Source organism: Tiliqua scincoides, chromosome 4 (genome assembly GCF_035046505.1).
Source record: "Tiliqua scincoides isolate rTilSci1 chromosome 4, rTilSci1.hap2, whole genome shotgun sequence".
Lineage (NCBI taxonomy): Eukaryota > Metazoa > Chordata > Lepidosauria > Squamata > Scincidae > Tiliqua > Tiliqua scincoides.
The window spans coordinates 105,115,019-105,137,073 of record NC_089824.1 but is presented as its reverse complement, the minus strand read 5'-3'; the positions used below and the strand labels follow the sequence as shown (position 1 = coordinate 105,137,073).

The 22,055-nt window shown below is 43.0% G+C and overlaps 2 protein-coding genes across 2 annotated transcripts; both read right to left on the bottom strand.

Moving 5' to 3' along the window:
• Positions 1–3,405: 3,405 nt before the first annotated feature.
• LOC136648404 (uncharacterized) lies at positions 3,406–13,949 on the bottom strand. The gene is made up of 3 exons (XM_066624511.1): positions 11,526–13,949; positions 3,710–6,136; positions 3,406–3,444 (listed from the first exon to the last, which is right to left on the bottom strand). Exons 1-3 carry the CDS (start codon positions 13,947–13,949, stop codon positions 3,406–3,408), a joined length of 4,890 nt encoding a protein of 1,629 aa, XP_066480608.1.
• A 4,258-nt stretch (positions 13,950–18,207) lies between these two features.
• On the bottom strand, positions 18,208–20,670 carry LOC136648403 (protocadherin gamma-A6-like). The gene has a single exon (XM_066624510.1). The coding sequence runs from the start codon at positions 20,668–20,670 to the stop codon at positions 18,208–18,210; it is 2,463 nt and encodes an 820-aa protein (XP_066480607.1).
• Positions 20,671–22,055: the final 1,385 nt, after the last annotated feature.

The following is a 22,055-nucleotide window of genomic DNA, read 5'->3' as shown; positions in this document are numbered from 1 at the left end:
GACTTACCTGCACGGACGGGCTTCCTCAGTCTGTCTTTACATAGACCTGGCCGCTGGCCACTGGCCGACTACACCTTGCAGTGACAGCCAGGTCACACATTCCAGCAGTATCACCTTCCAATTTTATTTTGGTCCTTTTAGTATTGAACATTCTGCTGACTTTTTAAGGTTATGTTTTTCCGCTGCTCTGTATATTATCTGCTGCTCTTTCATTCTTTAACAACTGAGGATTGCTGCTGGTTGGGTTTTATATTATTTTTATACTTTTAAACTTTTTATATTGTGTATTTTACGTTTTATTTTATATACTATTTCTTATATTTTACAAGCCACTTTGAGTGCCAGTTCTGGAGAAAAGTCAGCTATAAACTGAATAAATGAATACTATCAGCACAAATCAGTGATAGTGTATGGGGAGAGATTTATAAAATAAATATTATAAAGGGGGAACTTGACCACATCATAATATATACTGTCATACAAACCCTTAAATCTCCTTATTCATAGTTGTTGATCAACATTAACTCTTTGTCAGTTTTTTTAAAGTACCATCTTAGATGTAATCTCTGTTTGTAGCTGAATTTGCCCAAGTAATTGCAATACCCAACCATGAAAGTATGAAAGAAAAAAGTTATTTTTTTCTTTGAAAACAAGAAAGAAAGGCAATGAAAGAAAAAAGGCAGATGTTATTAGGTCCTATCTTATATCAACTTGATCATAAGATTAATAGTCAAAAATAAGAAGAATCAAGATAACAACTATGTTTGGAATTTGAATTATTATATATTGTACTAATTTTTACATTTTGTACTAATTTTGTACATTTTATACTAATTTTGTACATTTTATACTAATTTTACCACCATTGATGTACCAGCTCACAAAGGAATTACATAGCATCCCCACACCAGAATGATGTTGTACCTTTCGCCCTCCATCACCATTCATGCCACTTAGTGTTCATCATTTTCTGCCTCTCCTTGCCTTCAAGCCCTCACTTAACTTGGTCCATGGGTTGTGACCTCTTTAATTAGAGAAAAGGCAAACCAATGAACTGAAGTCCATCGAAACCACCAGCTATCAGACACACTGACTTCCTTGAATTCTTACTCTGCACCCTTGGCAGCCAAATAATCTTCCTCAGTGAGATGTTGGTGCTTGAGCAAGTTGCTGCCTTGTCAAGAAGAGAATTTAGAGGAGATGGAGCTCCCTTCAGTCAACATAACCACACCACCTCTTTCCTGGCTGGGTTGCATGAGGCAATGTCTCACCTGGTATGCCCTGAAGCCTCTATCTCTCTGAGAGGCAGAGGCAAAATTTCCCCTTCTCCATACATGACATTTTGGGAACATCATCAAGTACAGTGGAAGTGTGATGGAAACAGTGCATATATTATCTGTCCTGAAAGCATATACTTGACAGTGGACAGGAGATGGGTGCAAAACTCAAAACCACTACCATTATGCTTGAAAAGGCATGCCTGTTTTCAACCAGAGCTGTTTATTTTCTCTCTTTCTTTAAGCTAATATCACACGTTGATGGGTGTCTGATTGTTTACATTGCTGGGCAGCAATAACATGTCACCAGAAAGCAATGATGAGATAGCGTTTTCATTCCACATTGTTTGCACTGGACACCGCTGGATAGATTGGACTCGTTAGCCTGGGAAGGCAGTTCATCTGAGAGAAGGAAAACTCTGATCCCAAACCTCCACTACCTTGTGGCTACATCCAGTTATGGAAGAGGCTTCAGGAGTCCACCTTGAGGCAAAATCCGGAGCCAGAGTCCCTGAGGCAGTTCATGGCTGAACACAGTGACGTTCTGGCAACTCCTGCGATGCTGCTGGAACCAACCGTATTGGCCTCTGCCTTTCCATTGGACCATTTCAGCGACGTGGAGAGGGGGGATTTGCTGCATGGGAAACAGTCTATCCTCCATATCGACTTTACCCAGGCTTCGCGCACTGGAGAGGACACACAGTTCCAGAACCACCATTAAGAGCGCGATACCATAGTCTTCCGAGACTGAAGGATGCCAACTAGCTAGCACTGGACAGCAAGTGTATAGTAATTTGACATGAATGCCAATGCATGGGATTGACTAACTTGGACAGAGAAGATAAGCAATGTAAGAATACAACATATGTGAACCCAAACCACAGTTGACTTGTGGCATCCACTTCTTCAGTGTGATCACTGAACGCCTTATGGTGGGCAGGAGATGTGCGCCCAACTCAAAACCACTACCATTATCCTTGAGAAGTCATGCTCATTTTCACCCTAAGCTTATTTTCTCTCGTCATTTAAGCTAATACCACAGGCTAATGGGTGTCTGATTGTATACATTACTGGTCAGCAAAAACATGTCACCAGAAAGAAAAAAATTTAGGTAGCATTTTCATGCCACATTATTTGTGCTGGAAAGCAAATGTTTAGTAATTTGGCTTGAATGCCAGCCAATGCCTGGCACTGACTAACATGGACAGATAAGCAATGTAAGTGTGGAACACATGTGAACCCAAATCACAGTTGACTTGTGGCATCCCACCTCTTCAGCATGATCATTCATCTTTCCATAAGTGGTCCATAATCACCAGAAATTTCACTGCAGAGCATCCGGATTTTCAGGCAAGGACATTAGTTGTGAACAGTACTGGTAGCAATCATGCAAAGTGCCATTTTCATGAGTATGTGTCAACAGGAATAAGACTGGCCTCCAGCATTGTAATTATATTGTGATGCATTCTGGAGCAAGACCGGGAGGAGTAATGAACTTCACTGTGATCTAGAAATGGGTTTTAAAGCCCAAAAATAGCTGTGGAGGCTTGGAAATGGAGCTGATTTGGTAAGAAATGTTAGGAGCCCTGGTATTGCAGCTTTTCTGTTTCAAAGGCACTTTAAAATGAATCCTGGTATTTGCCGGCATCCGCGTTAACACGCAGGTGATCTGCAGGTGCTGGACCCGTGGATACCATGGGACCACTGTAATCCAGAAAGTTCCATATTATATTGTATAACATAGGCAAGCCCATCACATCACCTCAATAAAAACTGGGTGCTTTTCTAGAGACTTTTCTAGAGACTTCCTATTCAAGTTTCCAGTGCCAGTACAGCTGCAATGACACCCCAAAGAAGTGGAACAAACATTCCCTTACCTGGAGCAGGTCTCTGTGATTGCCCCCCAACCACAGGATGCAGCACATGCCACATTGGCACACCTGCACCAGTGTTGGAAAGTTGGCTAGGATTTGGCCCTCATTCCACAAATTTTCAACCACTGTTTCCACTTGCAGCACACATGAGTCATCCTGTTCTTAAGTTTTTTAACTGCCCTAATACTGAGCTAGGCAACTGATCTATCTTGCCCACTGTTCTCTTACTCTGATTGCAGCAGTTCTCTAAGTAATCAGGCAGGGAGGATCTTCACCAGCCCTTCTAGGAGATCCTGAAGACAGAATGAGAAACTGCATGAACCTCTTTCCACATAGGTTGGTAGTAAAAGAGAGAAAGAGAGAAGGTTGGTAGTAAAACCCTTGTATAGTGGAACACATACGCAGTAGACTTGGAATAACATTAAAATTCATACCCCCTGAGTCAAATAAATGTCATTAAAGACAATGTGGTGCAATGTCACTATATTACAAACACAGATGAAGACCTAACTTGATTAGCTATAAATAAAACAGAAATATTGAAATTTACAAGCTTACCTGATTGGTCACAGCGTCCTCCTTATTAGTGTTTGACTCTCCTAAGATTAACAAGGGATTTGTGTTATCGGGAGCCTGCTGTGGTGTCAGGGTATTTGTACAGCTTCCCACTGGAAAAAATATCTGGCTTTTCCGAGAGCCTGAAGTCAATGAAACCTCCTGGCAATAAGACCGAAGAAATGCCCGGACTCCGTCGATGCCCACAAACTGTGAAGCTGGAACTCCATGGAAATTCACACTGCCAGAGTCACACAGCTGTGAATTTCTCCACTTGCGAAGTCTCAGCACCAATAACACAAGGAGGAATGCAAAGAAAAGGCAAGACACAAAGGCCACCGCAATCACCAGATAGAATGTGAGGTCCAACTGTGGGTCTACAGAAACTGCAGTGTTGCTTAGATCAGTCAGTATGTCAGGGATGCTGTCAGCCAGCACCACTGTGACTGTGACTGAAGCAGAGAGAGGTGGCTGCCCATTGTCCTTCACTAAAACCACCAGGCTTTGCTTGAGGGCATCCTTCTCCAGAAAGAACCGGGTTGTCCTGATCTCCCCAGTGTGGAGTCCTACAGTGAAGAGTCCTGGTTCAGTGGCCTTGATTAGTTGATAGGAAAGCCAGCCATTCTGGCCAGAATCTGCATCTACAGCCACCACCTTAGTGACCAGGTAGCCTGGCTCAGAGGAATGAGGGGCCAGCTCTACTCCCGTAGAGCCATCAGTGGGAGGCGAAGGGTACAAGATTTCAGGAGCATTGTCATTTCGATCCAGGATGAAGAGAGTCACTGAGACACTGGAGCTGAGTGGAGGGGATCCTCCATCCTGGGCCTTGACCTGGAATCGAATCTCCTGAAACTCTTCATAATCAAAGGGGCTCAAGGCATAGACAACCCCTGTCTCTGAATTAATGGAGACATAGGAAGAAAGAAGAGAGTTTCTCACTTGGCCTTCAATGATGGAATAACTTAATCTGGAGTTCTCTGCCCAGTCTGGATCCTTGGCTTCAAGGGAAAATATTGAGGCTCCTCTTGGATTATTCTCTGGGATATAAAAACTGTACACTGATTCTGCAAAGACAGGAGGGTTGTCATTTGTGTCTAGAATGTGGAGTGACAGAAGGGTAGATGCAGAGAGTGGTGGAGTCCCATGATCAGTAGCTGTAATAGTAATATTGTAGGCTGCCACATGCTCCCTGTCAAGGTCATTGTGAGTAACTAAACTGTAAAAATTATCAATGGATTTCTTGAACTGGAAAGGAAGCTTGTCAGGAATTGAGCATGTGACTTCACCATTGATTCCTGAGTCTTGATCATGTACATTCAAAAGGGCAATCACAGTTCCTGTTGGTGAGTTCTCATGGATAGTATTGATGAAAAAGCTTATTGTTATTTCAGGTGCATTGTCATTCAGATCAATAATACTAACAATAACTTTTGTCAAATCATTCAATCCTCCTCCATCCTCAGCTTTAACCTCAAATTCATATAAAGATGATTCCTCATAATCAAGTTTCCCGATCAAAGTTATTGTACCAGTTGTTGAATTTAAAAGAAATACCGTGGCGTCATTCTCTGTGGTTTTTTCAAATGAGTATTTTATATCTCCATTTAGTCCTTCATCTAGATCAGTGGCTTTCACAGTGGACACAGTGGATCCTTTAGGAATGTTCTCCTTGACACTCACTTTATAAACTGGTTGGGTAAAAACTGGTGCATTGTCATTGGCATCTAAAACAATGACTTGGATTTCCGTACTGCCAGATCTGACTGGATCTCCCCCATCAGTAGCTGTGAGGATCAAGTCATAAACTGATTGCTCTTCCCTGTCCAGTGATTTTTCCAGCACCAGCTCAGCATGCCTGGCACCATTTTCTCCTGTCTGAACAACCAGTGAAAAATGGCTACTCCCTCTAAGCTGGTAGCTTTGTATAGAATTCATTCCCAGATCTGGATCTTTAGCTTTAGGAAGAGAAAACTGGATCCCAGGTGTTGAAGCCTCACTGATTTTCAGTTTCATTTTCCCTGATGCGAACCTGGGGGCATTATCATTGATGTCAGTAATTTCTACTTCAACTCTATAGATCTCCAGTTTGCTCTCAACAATGACTTGGAAACTTATAATGCACCTTTCTGCCCTTGCACAGATTTCCTCTCTATCTATTCTCTCAGAAGTTTGCAAGTGACCACTGTCTAAGTTCAAAGCAAAATATTGAATCGTACCTGTCCTGGTTGTAAGCCGGAGTCCACGTTCTGAAACGTGTTTCTCATCCATTCTTAGATCCTTTGCAATGTTTCCCACAAAAGAGCCTTTTTGCATCTCTTCTGGAATAGAATAGTGGATCTGCCCAGAAACCACATTCCAAAGAAGGCCCAGTATGAGGCACTGCAGAATTCCATCTTTACAGCTCCACAGTTTCTGGGCTTTTTCCATTCCCTTGCAACAGCAGAGTTGCCACTAATTCTTGCTGCAATTGATAGTCTCTAAAATAAAGATTGCCTCTGTTATCCCCTTTGCAATGCCAGTACATGTACAGCCGGTCGGTTGTTTTGCTCTTATCTGTTACAGAATTGGAAGGCTGCATTGTTTGAATCTCTGAGTGCATCTCTTTGTGAACCTGGTCAACAGCGACACTCAGAGTCTCAACTGAAAACTGCAGAGGATTTTTCCCGATCCTGGTAGTTTCATATTTACATTATAAGAGTCTGTTGCCTTCAGTATGGACAAAATATAAACCTGAAGTTTCACCAGTGACTAAGGGCCGAATCCTATCCAATTTTCCAGTGCTGGTGCAACTGTGCCAATGGGGTGTGCATTGCATCCTGTGGTGGGAAGGCAGTCTTGGAGACCTCCTCAAGGTATGCGAACATTTGTCCCCTTACCTTACCTTACCTTACCCTTACCTCAGCCCCTTACCTCAGGGCTGCATTGATACTGCACTGGTGCTGGAAAGTTGGATAGGATTGGGCCCTAAATCAGTAACAACTGCTCTGAAGCAACAGTGTTTGTACCTCAACACCAAGCAATATGGCTTCCTAGATGTTACTGGTCTGGTCAGTGATAATAAAAAAACTTTAGATTGATAGTCTGTTCATGCAGAGGTCTCTGCATGTAAAAGACTGTGATAATATGCATGTTATTATGCTACACCTGTTTTAGTAAAGTGTGTCAGTAAATGCAGCTTGATGGCTCAGTCTGATGTGCCATGCTACCATTTGCTTGCATTGTGGTCCAGCAGATGGACATATAACCTGCTAAACAGCAATTTTCACATCAATCTGATATCACTTTCCCTATCAAAGCTTAAATACGTGGGCTTTAAAATCATATAGGACCACTGAGAATTTTTTCCATCAGGCATGGATCTTTCTCTGTAAGCAGATATGTTTAACCATCCTTAACTTTTTTCTATGTATAGATATATCTATGTAATATCCATGAGATAGGCATGTCCAAGGTAGAATTCTGTGTTCAAAGCTATGTAACTAGACATTATTATCAAATGGGCAGCCCTATGTACCTTAACTCCCCAGGAAACAATGCTGCTATGCCAACATGGTGTCCATTGTAACCCGTTGGGGTGTTTTGGCATGCTGAGGCCTCCTGGAATAAGGGAGCATTTGTTCCCTTGTCCAGGGGTGAGCTCCAGCTGCTGCCCTGGGACAACTTGGATATCATTAGCAAAAATATAAAAATAGTATAAAAATTATTTGGGTGTTGACTTGTGAAAGTGGCTAAAACCCTGCAAAGGGGTAAGGATTTGTTGGGCCCCGCTGACACCGAACCCACCTTTCCCAGGCCCAATCCACCCTCCACAGCACCACATGTCCTCCCTATTCCGCTCTCCCCCATGCTGTCTGACTCCTTCTCCACCCCCTTCCTGACTCTTGCACAGCCTTACCTGCACCTGCAGGCATCATGGGTCTCCACATGGATCCAGCTGCTTGCCCCTCATGGCAGCAGCCAGATCACACACTCCAGTGGTATCGCCATCTGATTTTATTTTTGTCCTTTTTTTGTATTGGACATACGGCTGGCTGTTGATGGACACGTTTTTCTGCTGTGTAATTCCTTGGTATGCCGGTACACTAATGCATCTTCACACCGGCACAATGTTGTGCCATTTGTCAACCGAGCACATATCACCTGCATTAAGAAACCCAAAATCTGAAAATTGGACCTGCCCCCAAAACCTCAAGCCAATCTGCCCATCCCTTCCACAAGCAAAGACCAAGGATATCTCCTGCAGATGTAACATAATGTGGAAAGATTTCAGCAAGCATGTTCCATGCCCATCAAGCCAATCAGCCTAGAGAGCCTGGTGGGGAGGGAGCCTTAGCTCAATAGTAAAGCACATGTTTTGCATGCAGAAGGTGGCAGGTTCAGTCCTTGGCATCTGCAGGCATACCTCCTCTGCCATAATTCTCATAACACCCCTCCTGGACCAGCCGGTATTAAACTGGTCTCTTCAGGACTTCCACTAGCTAAATAGCTGGTGGAGATCTAAGGAGCCCTATTGGGCTGGCTGGACCTTACTTTGTGGCAAGTGAAAAAATATCCCCTTACCCCAAGGAAAACTCCAGCTGCCTCCTAACCTGTACTGGATACAGTGCAGGTCATGTATCCTGGTTCCGCCAGTGCGTCTTAGGATTTGGCTTTCTCTCATGGAATAATACTTGCAAAAACCTCATTGAAAAATGGAGTTTATGTTCAGCCTGTCTACATAAACCACCTTGAGTCCATGAGAAGGGTGGTACATATATAATGTAATAAATAAATAAATAAATAAATAAATAAATAATAGCACAGGAGATGTGTGACAAATTTCCATTATACTTGAGCAGGCATGCTTGTTTTCACACTAAGCTGCTTATTTTCTGTCTTCATTTACCCTAATGACACATGCTAGTGGGTGTCTAATTGTATATATAGCTGGGCAGAAATTACATGTTACCAGAAAGCAAAGATGAGATAGCATTTTCGTGCCACATTGTTTGCACAGCACAAGTGCTTAGTAATTTGACATGAATGCCAACACACGATATTGGCATTCCAAACCACAGTTGACTTGTGGCATCCATCACTTCAATCATCTTTCCATAGGTGGCCCATAATCACTAGAGATTTTGTTGCAAAGCAGCAGAATTTCCATGCAAGGTTGTTCTTGAATCCTTTGAATGAGCAGAATTGGTAGCATCCATGCAAAGTGCCATTTTCAAGAGTGTCATCAGGAATATGATTGGCATTCACCATTGTAGTATATCCACCACTAATAACCTGAGTCACCGAATTGTTAAACAAATTCTGGAAAAGCCTCTTGGAACTTTTCAGATAAAATAAGTGTTAAGGTTATTTTCTGTATTTGTTTCCCAAACGCATAACTCAGTCCTTCTCCAAAGAATTGCCACACGTAGAATTTTTCCACTTTTTCCTCACAATAGCACTGTGAAGTAGAAGAGTCTCAGACGGTAACTGGTCCAAGGTAAACCAGTGAGTTTCAAGTCTGAGGAGGAATGATTCAAACGCAGCTTGCCCTCATGCAACTCCAACAAGCAAAACATGGTTTTTTGGGCGTTGTTACTTCAGGTTGTTGTTGCAAAGTGGCTAATGTCTGTTATACTTAACCAAAATGACTTTTTGGTCTTCTACAGCATCTTTTCTCAGAAAAGTCCCAAACTGTTCTGGTGTCCTTCATATGACTGAGTGGCAAAAAATCATGGCTTTGCAGCTTGGAGTGAAAGGCAGCCGGAAATCAGCCTACTTGCCAGAAACCCAGAGCCAAGTTTCAGCCCTTTCATTGAAGGCAATATGATGACTCTTCTTAGAGACAGAACTGTGGAATAGACGCCCCACTTCTTTCCACCAAAACTGGAGCCTTGGACTGGTTCAATCAACCAGTCACTAGGTGCTCTTAAGAGCTGACCACATGATCCATCTCTGCTAGCTCTTTTTGTGAATGCCCTGTGTCTTCCTGTCAGGATAACCATTTTTTCTTCTTCTGTCATTTGCAGCGAATGAGTTTCTAAGTGAGAAGAAAGTTCTTATTTCTGTTCATCACCTGCTTAATGATGTCACTCCCTGATTAATGACATCACTTCGTGCCCTCAGTTGGTGTCAGGTATGATAATCATCCTGTTGTATAAAACCTCTGTTATAGACTGTAATTATAAACATCAGAAAGGGCAGAAGTCACACAAGTATCAGGACCAAAATAAGAAAATGGCATTCTACTGAGACCACAAAGAACTGTGCTTATGGCCCAATCCTATCCTGGGCCAACCTGCAGGGTACAGGGCTGCTTACGTGGGGACCAGGCCAGCTGGGAGTAGTAAGTAAAGAAAAAATTTACTTATTGGTCTGGTTGCTCTGTGATCTCCTATAATATCTATGCCAGCGTTTTTACTTCCATAGGTCTTTTAGGTTAGTAATTTCCCATTTTTTTTGAATGGCAGCTCCCTTGACCTACTGGCCCATTGGGCGCAGCTCCTCATTAGGGGTACAATCCTATACATTTTATAGAGCAGCAAGTATTCATGAGGATTCCGCGGCTTTCCTGGCTGGTTTCTGCATCTCCCTGAGGAGCCACAGCTCACAGTTTGGGAAACATTGTGTTAAGCCCAGGATGGGGGAATAAGAATTGGTGGACACTACTGCCATCGAAATCCAGCCCATTCCACATCCAGTTCACCCCCATCCCAGCCTGATCCCCACCATGATTTACCAACATCACAATCATGCTGACTCCCTTTGCACCAGCAACAGCATTCTGCAGATCAACAGAGAGGGTGCCAAGATGGTAGACTGTGTGGTACACTGTGGGACATCACCAGACTGTTAGTAGCTTTCTTCCTTCAGTAGTAGTATGTTTTTTCTCTGCACTTGGTTAAATCACTTATCTTTTGCCACAGAAGACTCTTCTAGCACTAATTGAAGAATTCTGAAATGAAAAATGCTCCAGCACTTTGAAGTCACCTCTCTTTTTTCTTAGTTCTGTTCCCTTTTTACTCTCTTTGCTTCTTTTAGAGACTCATGCAATAACACAAGAGGCCTCTCAAAGAAGCCCATTCATGGATGGGATAGGTGCCTGGAAAGCCCTCTTAGCTGGAAACCTAAAAAGAAGATGTAATCCTCTTCAAATAATTCCTGATTTCTGTTTTACTCTTAGGTCTTCTCCATGCACAAATGTTCATCGCTTACGGACTGCAGCATCAATATAATTTTTATGAGAAAATTGTATATATCACAACATCAAACACTATATAATCCAGACAAATATATATTGTATCACACAGGCATACCCGTCACATTGCTTCAACAAAGAATGGGTACTTTTCAAGAGACTCATTCAACACATTCAGGGATGATTCAATCACTGTGCAGCACATATGAGTGAACCTATCCTTAGGCTTCTGAACATTTAAAACTGCCTAATACTGAGCAATCCAATTAGTCTATCTTCTCCAGTGCTGCCCTGCTGTGATTGGCAGCAGTTCTCCAGGTGGTCAGGCAGAGAGGGATCTTGACCAGCCATTCTAAGAGATCTTGAAGACCAAATGAGGAAATGCATGAAAACGTTATGATTTACTGAGCAACAAACTCCTCCCGTGTAGTAGTAAAAGAGAATAAAGATACACTTGGACGTCACAATTGAACCCACAGATAAATGCACAGATTACAAAACTGGAATAACACAAATTCTCACCCTGAGTCAAATCAATATCATTAATGGCAGTACGGTGGAATATCACTATATTACAAACAGGGATGAAGTACTAGTTCGATTAGCATTAAAATAAAGCAGAAATATTGAGATTTACAAGCTTACCTGATAGGTTTCAACCCCCTCCTTCATAGTGTTTGAATCTCCTAAGATTAACAAGGGATTTGGGTTATCAGGAGCCTGCTGTGGTGTCAGGGTATCTGTACAGCTTCCCACTGGAAAAAATATCTGGCTTTTCCGAGAGCCTGAAGTCAATGAAACCTCCTGGCAATAAGACCGAAGAAATGCCCGGACTCCGTCGATGCCCACAAACTGTGAAGCTGGAACTCCATGGAAATTCACACTGCCAGAGTCACACAGCTGTGAATTTCTCCACTTGCGAAGTCTCAGCACCAATAACACAAGGAGGAATGCAAAGAAAAGGCAAGACACAAAGGCCACTGCAATCACCAGATAGAATGTGAGGTCTGACTGGGAGTCTACAGAAACTGCAATGTTGCTTAGATCAGTCAGTATGTCAGGGATGCTGTCAGCCAGCACCACCGTGATGGTGACTGAAGCTGAGAGAGGTGGCTGCCCATTGTCCTTCACTAAAATCACCAGGCTTTGCTTGAGGGCGTCCTTCTCTAGAAAGAACCGGGTTGTCCTGATCTCCCCAGTGTGGAGTCCTACAGTGAAGAGTCCTGGCTCTGTGGCTTTCATCTGTTGATACGAGAGCCAGCCATTCTGGCCAGAATCTGCATCCACAGCCACCACCTTAGTGACCAGATAGCCTGGCTTAGAGGAGCGAGGGGCCAGCTCTACTCCGGTGGAGCCATCAGTGGGAGGGGAAGGGTACAAGACTACCGGAGCATTGTCATTCTGATCCAGGATGAAGAGTGTCACAGAGACGTTGGAGCTGAGTGGTGGGGATCCTCCATCCTGGGCCTTGACCTGGAATCGAATCTCCTGAAACTCTTCATAATCAAAGGGGCTCAAGGCATAGACAACCCCTGTCTCTGAATTAATGGAGACATAGGAAGAGAGAAGAGAGTTTCTCACTTGGCCTTCAATGATGGAATAACTTAATCTGCAGTTTTCTGCCCAGTCTGGATCCTTAGCTTCAAGGGAAAAAATTGAGGTTCCTCTTGGATTATTCTCTGGGACATGAAAAGTGTACACTGATTCTGCAAAGACAGGAGGGTTGTCATTTGTGTCTAGAATGTGGAGTGATAGAAGGGTAGATGCAGAGAGTGGTGGAGTCCCATGATCACTAGCTATAATAGTAATATTGTAGGTTGCCATCTGCTCCCTGTCAAGGTCACTGAGTGTCACTAAACTGTAAAAGTTATCAACGGATTTCTTGAGCTGGAAAGGGAGCTTGTTGGGAATTGAGCATGTGACTTCACCATTGATTCCTGTGTCTCGATCTTGTACATTCAGAAGAGCAATAACTGTTCCTGTTGGTGAGTTCTCGTGGATGGTATTGATGAAAAAGTTTGTTTTTAATTCAGGTGCATTGTCATTTAGATCAATAACAGTAACAATAACTTTTGTCAAATCATTCAACCCTCCTCCATCCTCAGCTTTAACCTCAAATTCATATGAAGATGATTCCTCATAATCAAGGTTCCCTATCAGAGTTATTGTTCCAGTTGTTGAATTTAAAAGAAATATTTTGGAGTCTTTCTCTTTGATTTTTTTAAATGAGTATTTTATTTCTCCATTTACTCCTTGATCCAGATCAGTGGCTTTCACAGTGATTACAGGGGATCCTTTAGGTATGTTCTCCTTGACACTCACTTTATACACTGGTTGGGTGAAAACTGGTGCATTGTCATTGGCATCTAAAACAATGACTTGAATTTCAGCAGTGCCAGATCTGACTGGATCTCCCCCATCAGTAGCTGTGAGGATCAAGTCATAAACAGATTGCTCCTCTCTGTCCAGAGATTTTTCCAACACCAGCTTGACATGACTGGCACCATTTTCTTCTATTTGAACATACAGGGAAAAATGGCTGCTCCCTCTGATTTGGTAGTTCTGTATAGAATTCATGCCTAGATCTGGATCTTGAGCTTCAGGAAGAGGAAACCAAGATCCAGGTGTTGAAGCCTCACTGATTTTCAGTTTCATTTTCCCTGATGCGAACCTGGGGGCGTTATCATTGACGTCAGTAATTTCTACTTCAACTCTGTAGATCTCTAGCTTGCTCTCAATAATAACTTGGAAACTGATAATGCACGTTTCTGCCTCTTCACAGATTACCTCTCTATCTATTCTCTCAGAAATCTGCAAGTGACCAGTGTTGAAGTTAAAAGCAAAATATTGAATCGTACCTGTTCTAGTAACAAGCTGCAGTCCACGTTCTGAAACATGTTTCTCATCCATTCCTAGATCCTTTGCGATGTTCCCCACAAAGGAGCCTTTTTGCATCTCTTCAGGAATGGAATAGTGGATCTGCCCAGAAACCACACTCCAAAGAACTCCCAGTATGAGGCATTGCAGAATTCCCTCTGTACAGCTCCACAGTTCCTGAGTTTTTCCCATTGCCTTGCTACAGCAGAGAATCCAGTAGTTCTTGCTGCAGTTATTATTCTCTAAAATAATGACTGCTTCTGTTACAGTCCTTGCATTGCCCGTACATGTACAGTGTATTCGGTTGTTTTGCTCTTATCTTCTAGCAGGGAATGGAAAGGCTGGGTTGTTTGAATCTCTGAGTGCATCTCTTTGTGAACCTGGTGAACAGCGACACCCAGAGTCTCAAATGAAAACTGCAGAGGATTTTTTACTACCAAGGTAGTCTCATATTTGCATTCTAAGAGTCTGTTTGCCTACATAATATCGACAAAATACAACTCTGAAATTTCACGAGTGACAAAGAGCCCAATCCAGTTGCAGTACAGCCCTGAAGTAAGGGAACAAACATTTCCTTACCTTTAGAAGACTTCTGTGACTTTCCCTGGCTATAGAATGCAGTGCCACCGCATTGGCACTGCTGCACCAGCACTGGAAAATTGGACAGGATTGGGTTATAAATCAGTTAAAACCGCTCTGAAGCAACGGTATTTGTGACTCAATCCCAAGCAATATGGCTTCCTAGAAGTTACCTGTCAGGTCAGGAATAATGAAAAACTTTAGACCAATAGTTTGTCCATGCAGGTATTTCTGCATGTAAGACTGAGAACAGTATATATATATGTTATTATGCTTCACCTATTTTAGTAAGTCTCACTAAATGCAGCTTGATGGCTCAGTCTGATGTGCCATGCTACATTTGCTTGCACTGTGGTCCAGCAGATGGATCTATAAACTGATAAATTAAAAAGAAATTTTTCACATTGATTGATATCACTATCCCTATCAAAGCTTAAATATGTAGGTTTTAAAATCATATAATACCACTGAGAATTTTCTCAATCAGCCAGAGAGCTGGGCTCTGTATGCAACGTGTTTAATTATGCTTAACTTTTTCTATGTATAGATATATCTATGTGACATCCCTGAGATAGGTGTGTCCAAGGTAGAATCCTGTGTTCAAAGCACATTATTATGTGTAAATGCACATTATTATGAGAGGGGCAGCCCAATCTACCTTAACTCCCCACGCAACAATGCAGCAATGCCTACATGGTGTCCACTGAAACCTGTTGAGATGTTTTTGCATGTTGAGGCTTCCTGGGGTAAAGGAACATTTGTTCCCTTGTCCAGGGGTAAGCCCCAGCTGCTGCCCTGGGACAACTTGGATATCATTAGCAAAAGCCCTTGTTGACCCATGAAAGTGGATAAGGCCCTGGAAGGGGGCTAGGATTTGTTGGGCACCGCTGCTGCCAAACTTGCATTTCCCAGGCCCAATCCACCCTCCGCCCACCACATCTCCCCGTTCTACCCTCCCCACCCTGTCCCTCTTCTTCACCAACCTCCTGACTCTTCCACAGCCTTACCTGCATCAGCAGGCAAACTGGGTCTGCGCATAGATCCAGCTGCTTGCCAATTGCAGCAGCAGCCAGATCGCACACTTCAACAGTGTCACCTTCTGATTTTATTTTCGTTCTTTTAGTATCGGACTAGTATTGGCTGGCTTTTTATGGAAAAGTTTTTCTGTTGCTCTGTATTTATCTGTTGTTCCATTTTTCTTTTATCACTGGGGTTTAATCGCTACTGGTTGCTTTTATACTTCTAAACTTAAAGTTGTGTATTCTATGTGTTTATTTTATGTTATATTTTATGTAATATACTGTTTTTATATTTTGTAAGCCACTTTGGGTGCCCATTCTGGAGAAAAGCAGGTTATAAAATGAATAAACTATTAGCATAATTCAGTGATAGTAAATGGAAAGTATAATGGGAGGGCTTTACCACAGCATAATAAATATTCTCACACAATAAATCTCCTAATCCAGAAAAAGATATTGATCAACAGCAACTCCTTGTCAGTTTTTTTTTGAAAGTACTGCCTTAGATCATGAGAAGCAGGAGGTCTGGTCTAGAGGGTAGAGCCTCCGTTAGCCCGAAGATAACATCAGTAGGTCGCCAGTTCGAGAACACCGGCAGCTCCCTGAATGGCTGAGAATGGCGAGACCTTGAAGCAGCTGACAAGCCCAGTTGAGTGATTCCACCTGCTCTTGGTGTGAGCAAGAAGTGTCTTGGCTGCCCTCCATGTGAGCGATGGAGCTGCTTGTCAGCCTGTGTGGGAGAACTGGAGGCCAAAGTGAGACCAAACCAGGAAGATCCATTCTGAAATGTTGTTGGTTCTTGAAAGAGAGAACCTCTATGATTGCAAAAATCCCCTTGAGGGATTTAGAAACGCCTGCCTATGTAAACCAGCTTGAATAAAGTCAGAGGAGTAATCCGATGACCAGAAAGGCAGTATATAAATACCTAGTTATTATTATTCTTATTCTTAGGTGCAGTCTCTATTTGTAGCTGACTTTGCCCAAATAATTTCAATGCCCAAGCATACATCTGCAAGTATGGAAAAGGCAGGTGTTGTTGTATCCTTTTTTATATCAACTTGATCATAAGATTAATAGTTAAAAGTAAGAAGAATAAAGACGACAAATATGTTTGGGATTAGAACATTGCATTAGGGAAGTGTTTTGTACTAATTTTATGAGCATTAGGAACCACACTAAGGAGCCACACAGCATCTTCACACCAGCACAATCTTGTGCCTTTTGTCAACTGAGCACATATCGCTTGCATTAAGAATCCCAAAATGTGAAAATTGGACCTGTCCCAAGAACCTCAAACCATTCTCCCCCCTCCTTTCCACAAGCAAAGACCAATGATATTCCCTGCAGATGTAACATAATGTAGTGGAAAAGATTTCAGCAGGCATGTTCCATGCCCCTCAAGTCACTCAGCCAAGAGTACCTGGTGGGGAGGGAGCCTTAGCTCAATAGTAAAGCACATGTTTTGCATGCAGAAGGTTCCAGGTTCAATCCTTGGCATCTGCAGGCATGCCTCCTCTACTTATCATATCCTCCCTCCTGTGCCAACCGGAATTGCACTGGCCTCCTCGGATTTCCACCAGCTAAATAGCTGGAATTTTACTCATGGCAAGGGGAAATATATCCCTGTACCCTGAGGAAACCTCAAGCTGAATACAGTGCAGGTCATGCGACTTGGCTGCACCAGTGCATTCCACCACCAATTCACTCCCACCCTGGCCAGATTCCCACCACGATCCACCACCATCACAACCATGATGACGCCCTTTCCACCAGCAACAGCACTTCATAGACCAACAGAGAGGATGCCATGATGGTATACTGTGTGGTACACTGGTGGACATCACCAGACTATTAGAAGGCTTCTGCCTTCAGCAGTAAACATATTTCTTCTCAGTTATTATCTTTTGCCACTGAAGAAGAACCTCCTAGCACTTATGAGGTAATAGTGGCATTCTATAATTAAAAATGCTCCAGCACATTGGCTTTGCCTCTCTTTTTTCATAGTATTGTAGAAGTTCTGGTTCCCTTTTCTCCTCTTTTTTTTTGGTTTTTTTGGGTTTTTTTGCTTATTTCAGATACTCCTGCAATAACACAAGAGACCTCTGAAAGAAGCCCATTCACGGATGGGAAAGGTGCCTGGAAAGCCCCCATAGCTGGAAACCTAATTAAAATATAGATATAAGAAGATGTAATTCTCTTCAAATAATTCCTGATTTTGGTTTTATTCTTAGGTTTTTTCCATACACAAATGTTCATCACTTACTGACTGCAACATCAATATAACTTTTATATGAGAACACCAAACACTATATAATCTAGACATATATTGTATAACTCAGACAGACTTGTCATCTCACCTCAACAAAAACTGTGCTTTTCAAGAGGTTCATTCCACAAATTCAGGTATGATTCCACCACTGTTGTCATGTATAGCACATATGAGTGAACCTGTCCTTACTCTTTTGAAAGTCTGAAACTGCCCTAATACTGAGCCAGGCAATTGGTCTATCTTGCCCAGTGCTGTCCTACTCTGATTGGCAGCAGTTCTCCAGGTGGTCAGGCAAGGAGAGTTCTTCACCAGCCTTTCTATGAGATCCAGAAGACCAAATGTGGAAATGCATGAAAATGTTATGATCTACCACTGAGTAATGACCTCTTCCCACTTAGCTTGGTCGTAAAAGAGAATAAAGACACACTTGAACTTCACAGTTGAATCCACAGTTCAACACACAGATTATAAAACTGGAATAACACTAAAATTCAAAAACTGTGAGTCAAATAAATGTCATTAAAGATCATATGGTGCAATGTCACTATATTACAAACACAGATGAAGACCTAACTTGATTAGTTTAAAAATAAAACAGAAATATTGAAATTTGCAAGCTTACCTGATTGGACACAGCATCCTCCTTATTAGTGTTTGACTCTCCTAAGATTAACAAGGGATTTGGGTTATCAGGAGCCTGCTGTGGTGTCAGGGTATTTGTACAGCTTCCCACTGGAAAAAATATCTGGCTTTTCCGAGAGCCTGAAGTCAATGAAACCTCCTGGCAATAAGACCGAAGAAATGCCCGGACTCCGTCAATGCCCACAAACTGTGAAGCTGGAACTCCATGGAAATTCACACTGCCAGAGTCACACAGCTGTGAATTTCTCCACTTGCGAAGTCTCAGCGCCAATAACACAAGGAGGAATGCAAAGAAAAGGCAAGACACAAAGGCCACCGCAATCACCAGATAGAATGTGAGGTCTGACTGGGGGTCTACAGAAACTGCAATGTTGCTTAGATCAGTCAGTATGTCAGGGATGCTGTCAGCCAGCACCACTGTAACTGTGACTGAGGCTGAGAGAGGTGTCTTTCCATTGTCCTTCACTAATATCACTAGGCTTTGCTTGAGGGCATCCTTCTCCAGAAAGAACCGGGTTGTCCTGATCTCACCAGTGTGGAGTCCTACAGTGAAGAGCCCTGGTTCAGTGGCCTTGATCAGCTGGTAGGATAGCCAGCCATTCTGGCCAGAATCTGCATCCACAGCCACCACTTTAGTGACCAGATAGCCTGGCTCAGAGGAGCGAGGGGCCAGCTCTACTCCCGTGGAGCCATCATTGGGAGGGGAAGGGTACAAGACTACTGGAGCATTGTCATTTTGATCCAGGATGAAGAGAGTCACAGAGACATTGGAGCTGAGTGGTGGGGAACCGCCATCCTGGGCCTTGACCTGGAATCGAATCTCCTGAAAGTCTTCATAATCAAAGGGGCTCAAGGCATAGACAACCCCTGTCTCTGAATTAATGGAGACATAGGAAGAGAGAAGAGAGTTTCTCACTTGGCCTTCAATGATGGAATAACTTAATCTGGAGTTCTCTGCCCAGTCTGGATCTGTGGCTTCAAGAGAAAAAATTGAGGTTCCTCTTGGATTATTCTCTGGAACATAAAAACTGTACACTGATTCTGCAAAGACAGGAGGGTTGTCATTTGTGTCTAGAATGTGGAGTGATAAAAGGGTAGATGCAGAGAGTGGTGGAGTCCCATGATCAGTAGCTGTAATAGTAATATTGTAGGCTGCCACCTGCTCCCTGTCAAGATCATTGAGCGTCACTAAACTGTAAAAGTTATCAGTGGATTTCTTGAGTTGGAAAGGGAGCTTGTCGGGAATTGAGCATGTGACTTCGCCATTGATTCCTGAGTCTTGATCAAGTACATTCAGAAGGGCAATCACTGTTCGTGTTGGTGAGTTTTCGAGGATGGTATTGATGAAAAGGGTTACGGTTAATTCAGGTGCATTGTCATTCAAATCAATAATACTAACAATAACTTTTGTCAAATCACTCAACCCTCCTCCATCCTCAGCTTTAACCTCAAATTCATATGAAGATGATTCCTCATAATCAAGTTTCCCCATCAGAGTTATTGTACCAGTTGTTGAATTTAAAAGAAATAGTTTGGTGTCTTTCTCTGTGATTTTTTCAAATGAGTATTTTATTTCTCCGTTGAGTCCTTCATCCAGATCAGTGGCTTTCACAGTGGTCACAGTGGACCCTTCAGGAGTGTCCTCCTTAACACTCACTTTATAGACTGGTTGGGTAAAAACTGGTGCATTGTCATTGGCATCTAAAACAACGACTTGGATTTCCGTAGTGCCAGATCTGACTGGATCACCCCCATCAGTAGCTGTGAGGATCAAGTCATAAACTGATTGTTCTTCCCTGTCCAGAGATTTTTCCAACACTAGCTCAGCATGCCTGGCACCATTTTCTCCTGTCTGAACATCCAGAGAAAAATGGTTACTCCCTCTGAGTTGGTAGCTCTGTATAGAATTCATGCCCAGATCTGGATCCTGAGCTTTAGGAAGAGGGAGTCGGGATCCAGGTGTTGATGCCTCACTGATTTTGAGTTTCTTTTTCCCTGATGTGAACCTGGGGGCATTATCATTGATGTCAGTAATTTCCACTTCAACTCTATACATCTCTAGCTTGCTCTCAATAATAACTTGGAGACTGATAATACACCTTTCTGCCCTTGCACAGATTTCCTCTCTATCTATTCTCTCAGAAGTCTGCAAGTGACCACTGTTGAAGTTAAAAGCAAAATACTGAATCGTACCTGCCCTGGTTGTAAGTCGGAGTCCATGTTCTGAAATATGTTTTCCATCCATTCCTAGATCCTTTGCGATGTTCCCCACAAAAGAGCCTTTTTGCATCTCTTCAGGAATGGAATAGTGGATCTGCCCAGAAACCACATTCCAAAGAACTCCCACTATGAGGCATTGTAGAATTCCCTCTCTACAGCTCCACAGTTTCTGAGCTTTTTCCATGCCTTTGGAACAGCAAAGTTGCCACAAATAAAAAAAGAAGAAGCCTCAAATGCTGTTGTGTTTGCAATTGATATTCTTTAAAATAAAGATTGTTTCCGTTACACTCCTTGCAATGCCAGTAACACACAGACCCTGTTGGTTGTGCTGCAGCTGTTGCAGAACTGAAAGCCTGGGTTTTGAATCTCTATTTGCAAACCTGGTGGACAGCGACACCCAGAGTCTCAACTGAAAACTGCAGAGGATTTTTTCCTATCTTGGTAGTCTCATATTTGCATTTTAAGTGTCTGTTGTCCTTCAATATGGACAAAATATAAATCTGAAGTTTCATCAGTTAAAAATTGTTCTGAAGCTACAGTAAAATTGTTCTGAAACAACACCAAGTGATATGGTTTCTGAGAAATTACTGACGGTCACTGATAATAAGAAAAATTTAGACTGATATTTTGTCCATGCAGAGACTTCTGCACATAAAGACTATGAATATATCTGTAGAATAGATATATAGAGATACATTATCTATATCATGTATATTATGTATATTATACTTCACCTATTTTAATAAAATTGTTCACACAATGGAGCTTGATGGCTAACTTCTCTTTCTGATGCCCTATTCTAGAATTCTAGAAGCCATGTATGACTATATGCCTCTGGGGCATAAGTCATGGGTGTGCCCTTGGTGCAAGGAGCTCCAGGGACTCAGGGAACACGTCCGCTCCCTTGAAGCCTTGGTGGCCAACCTGGAGAAGCAGAGGCAGGCAGAGAAGGTCCATGGGGAGACTTCCGGGGAGGATCAGGCTTTGCGCCAACCTCAGCCATGCAGCTCCTCAGCTGCCCAGGTGGGAAGTCTCAGGACTGGAGGATGTCATCCTAGAGAGGAGGGAAACTATCCCCTAGGGGGGACCCCTTCTCCAGGGGACGGGCCCATATCTGAACGCACTCAGGATACTCCTCGGTGGGAGGGGAGTCAGGGGCTTCTTGTAGTGGGGGATTCAATTATTAGAAACATAGAGAGGCGGGTTTGTAATGGATGTGAGGACCGCATGGCGACTTGCCTGCCTGGTGCGAAGGTTGCAGACATCACTTCTCATCTAGACAGGCTGGTAGTTAGTGCTGGGGAGGAGGTAGCTGTTGTGGTGCATATCAGCACCAACGACGTGGGCAAGTGTAGCCGGGAGGTCCTGGAGGCCTAATTTAGGCTATTAGGTAGGAAGCTGAAAGCCAGGACCTCAAAGGTAGCGTTCTCGGAAGTGCTACCTGTTCCACGCGCAGGGCCAGCTAGGCAGGCGGAGATCAGGGATCTCAATGCATGGATGAGACGGTGGTGTAGGGAGGAGGGGTTTAGATTCATTAGGCACTGGGGAACGTTTTGGGACAAGCGGGAC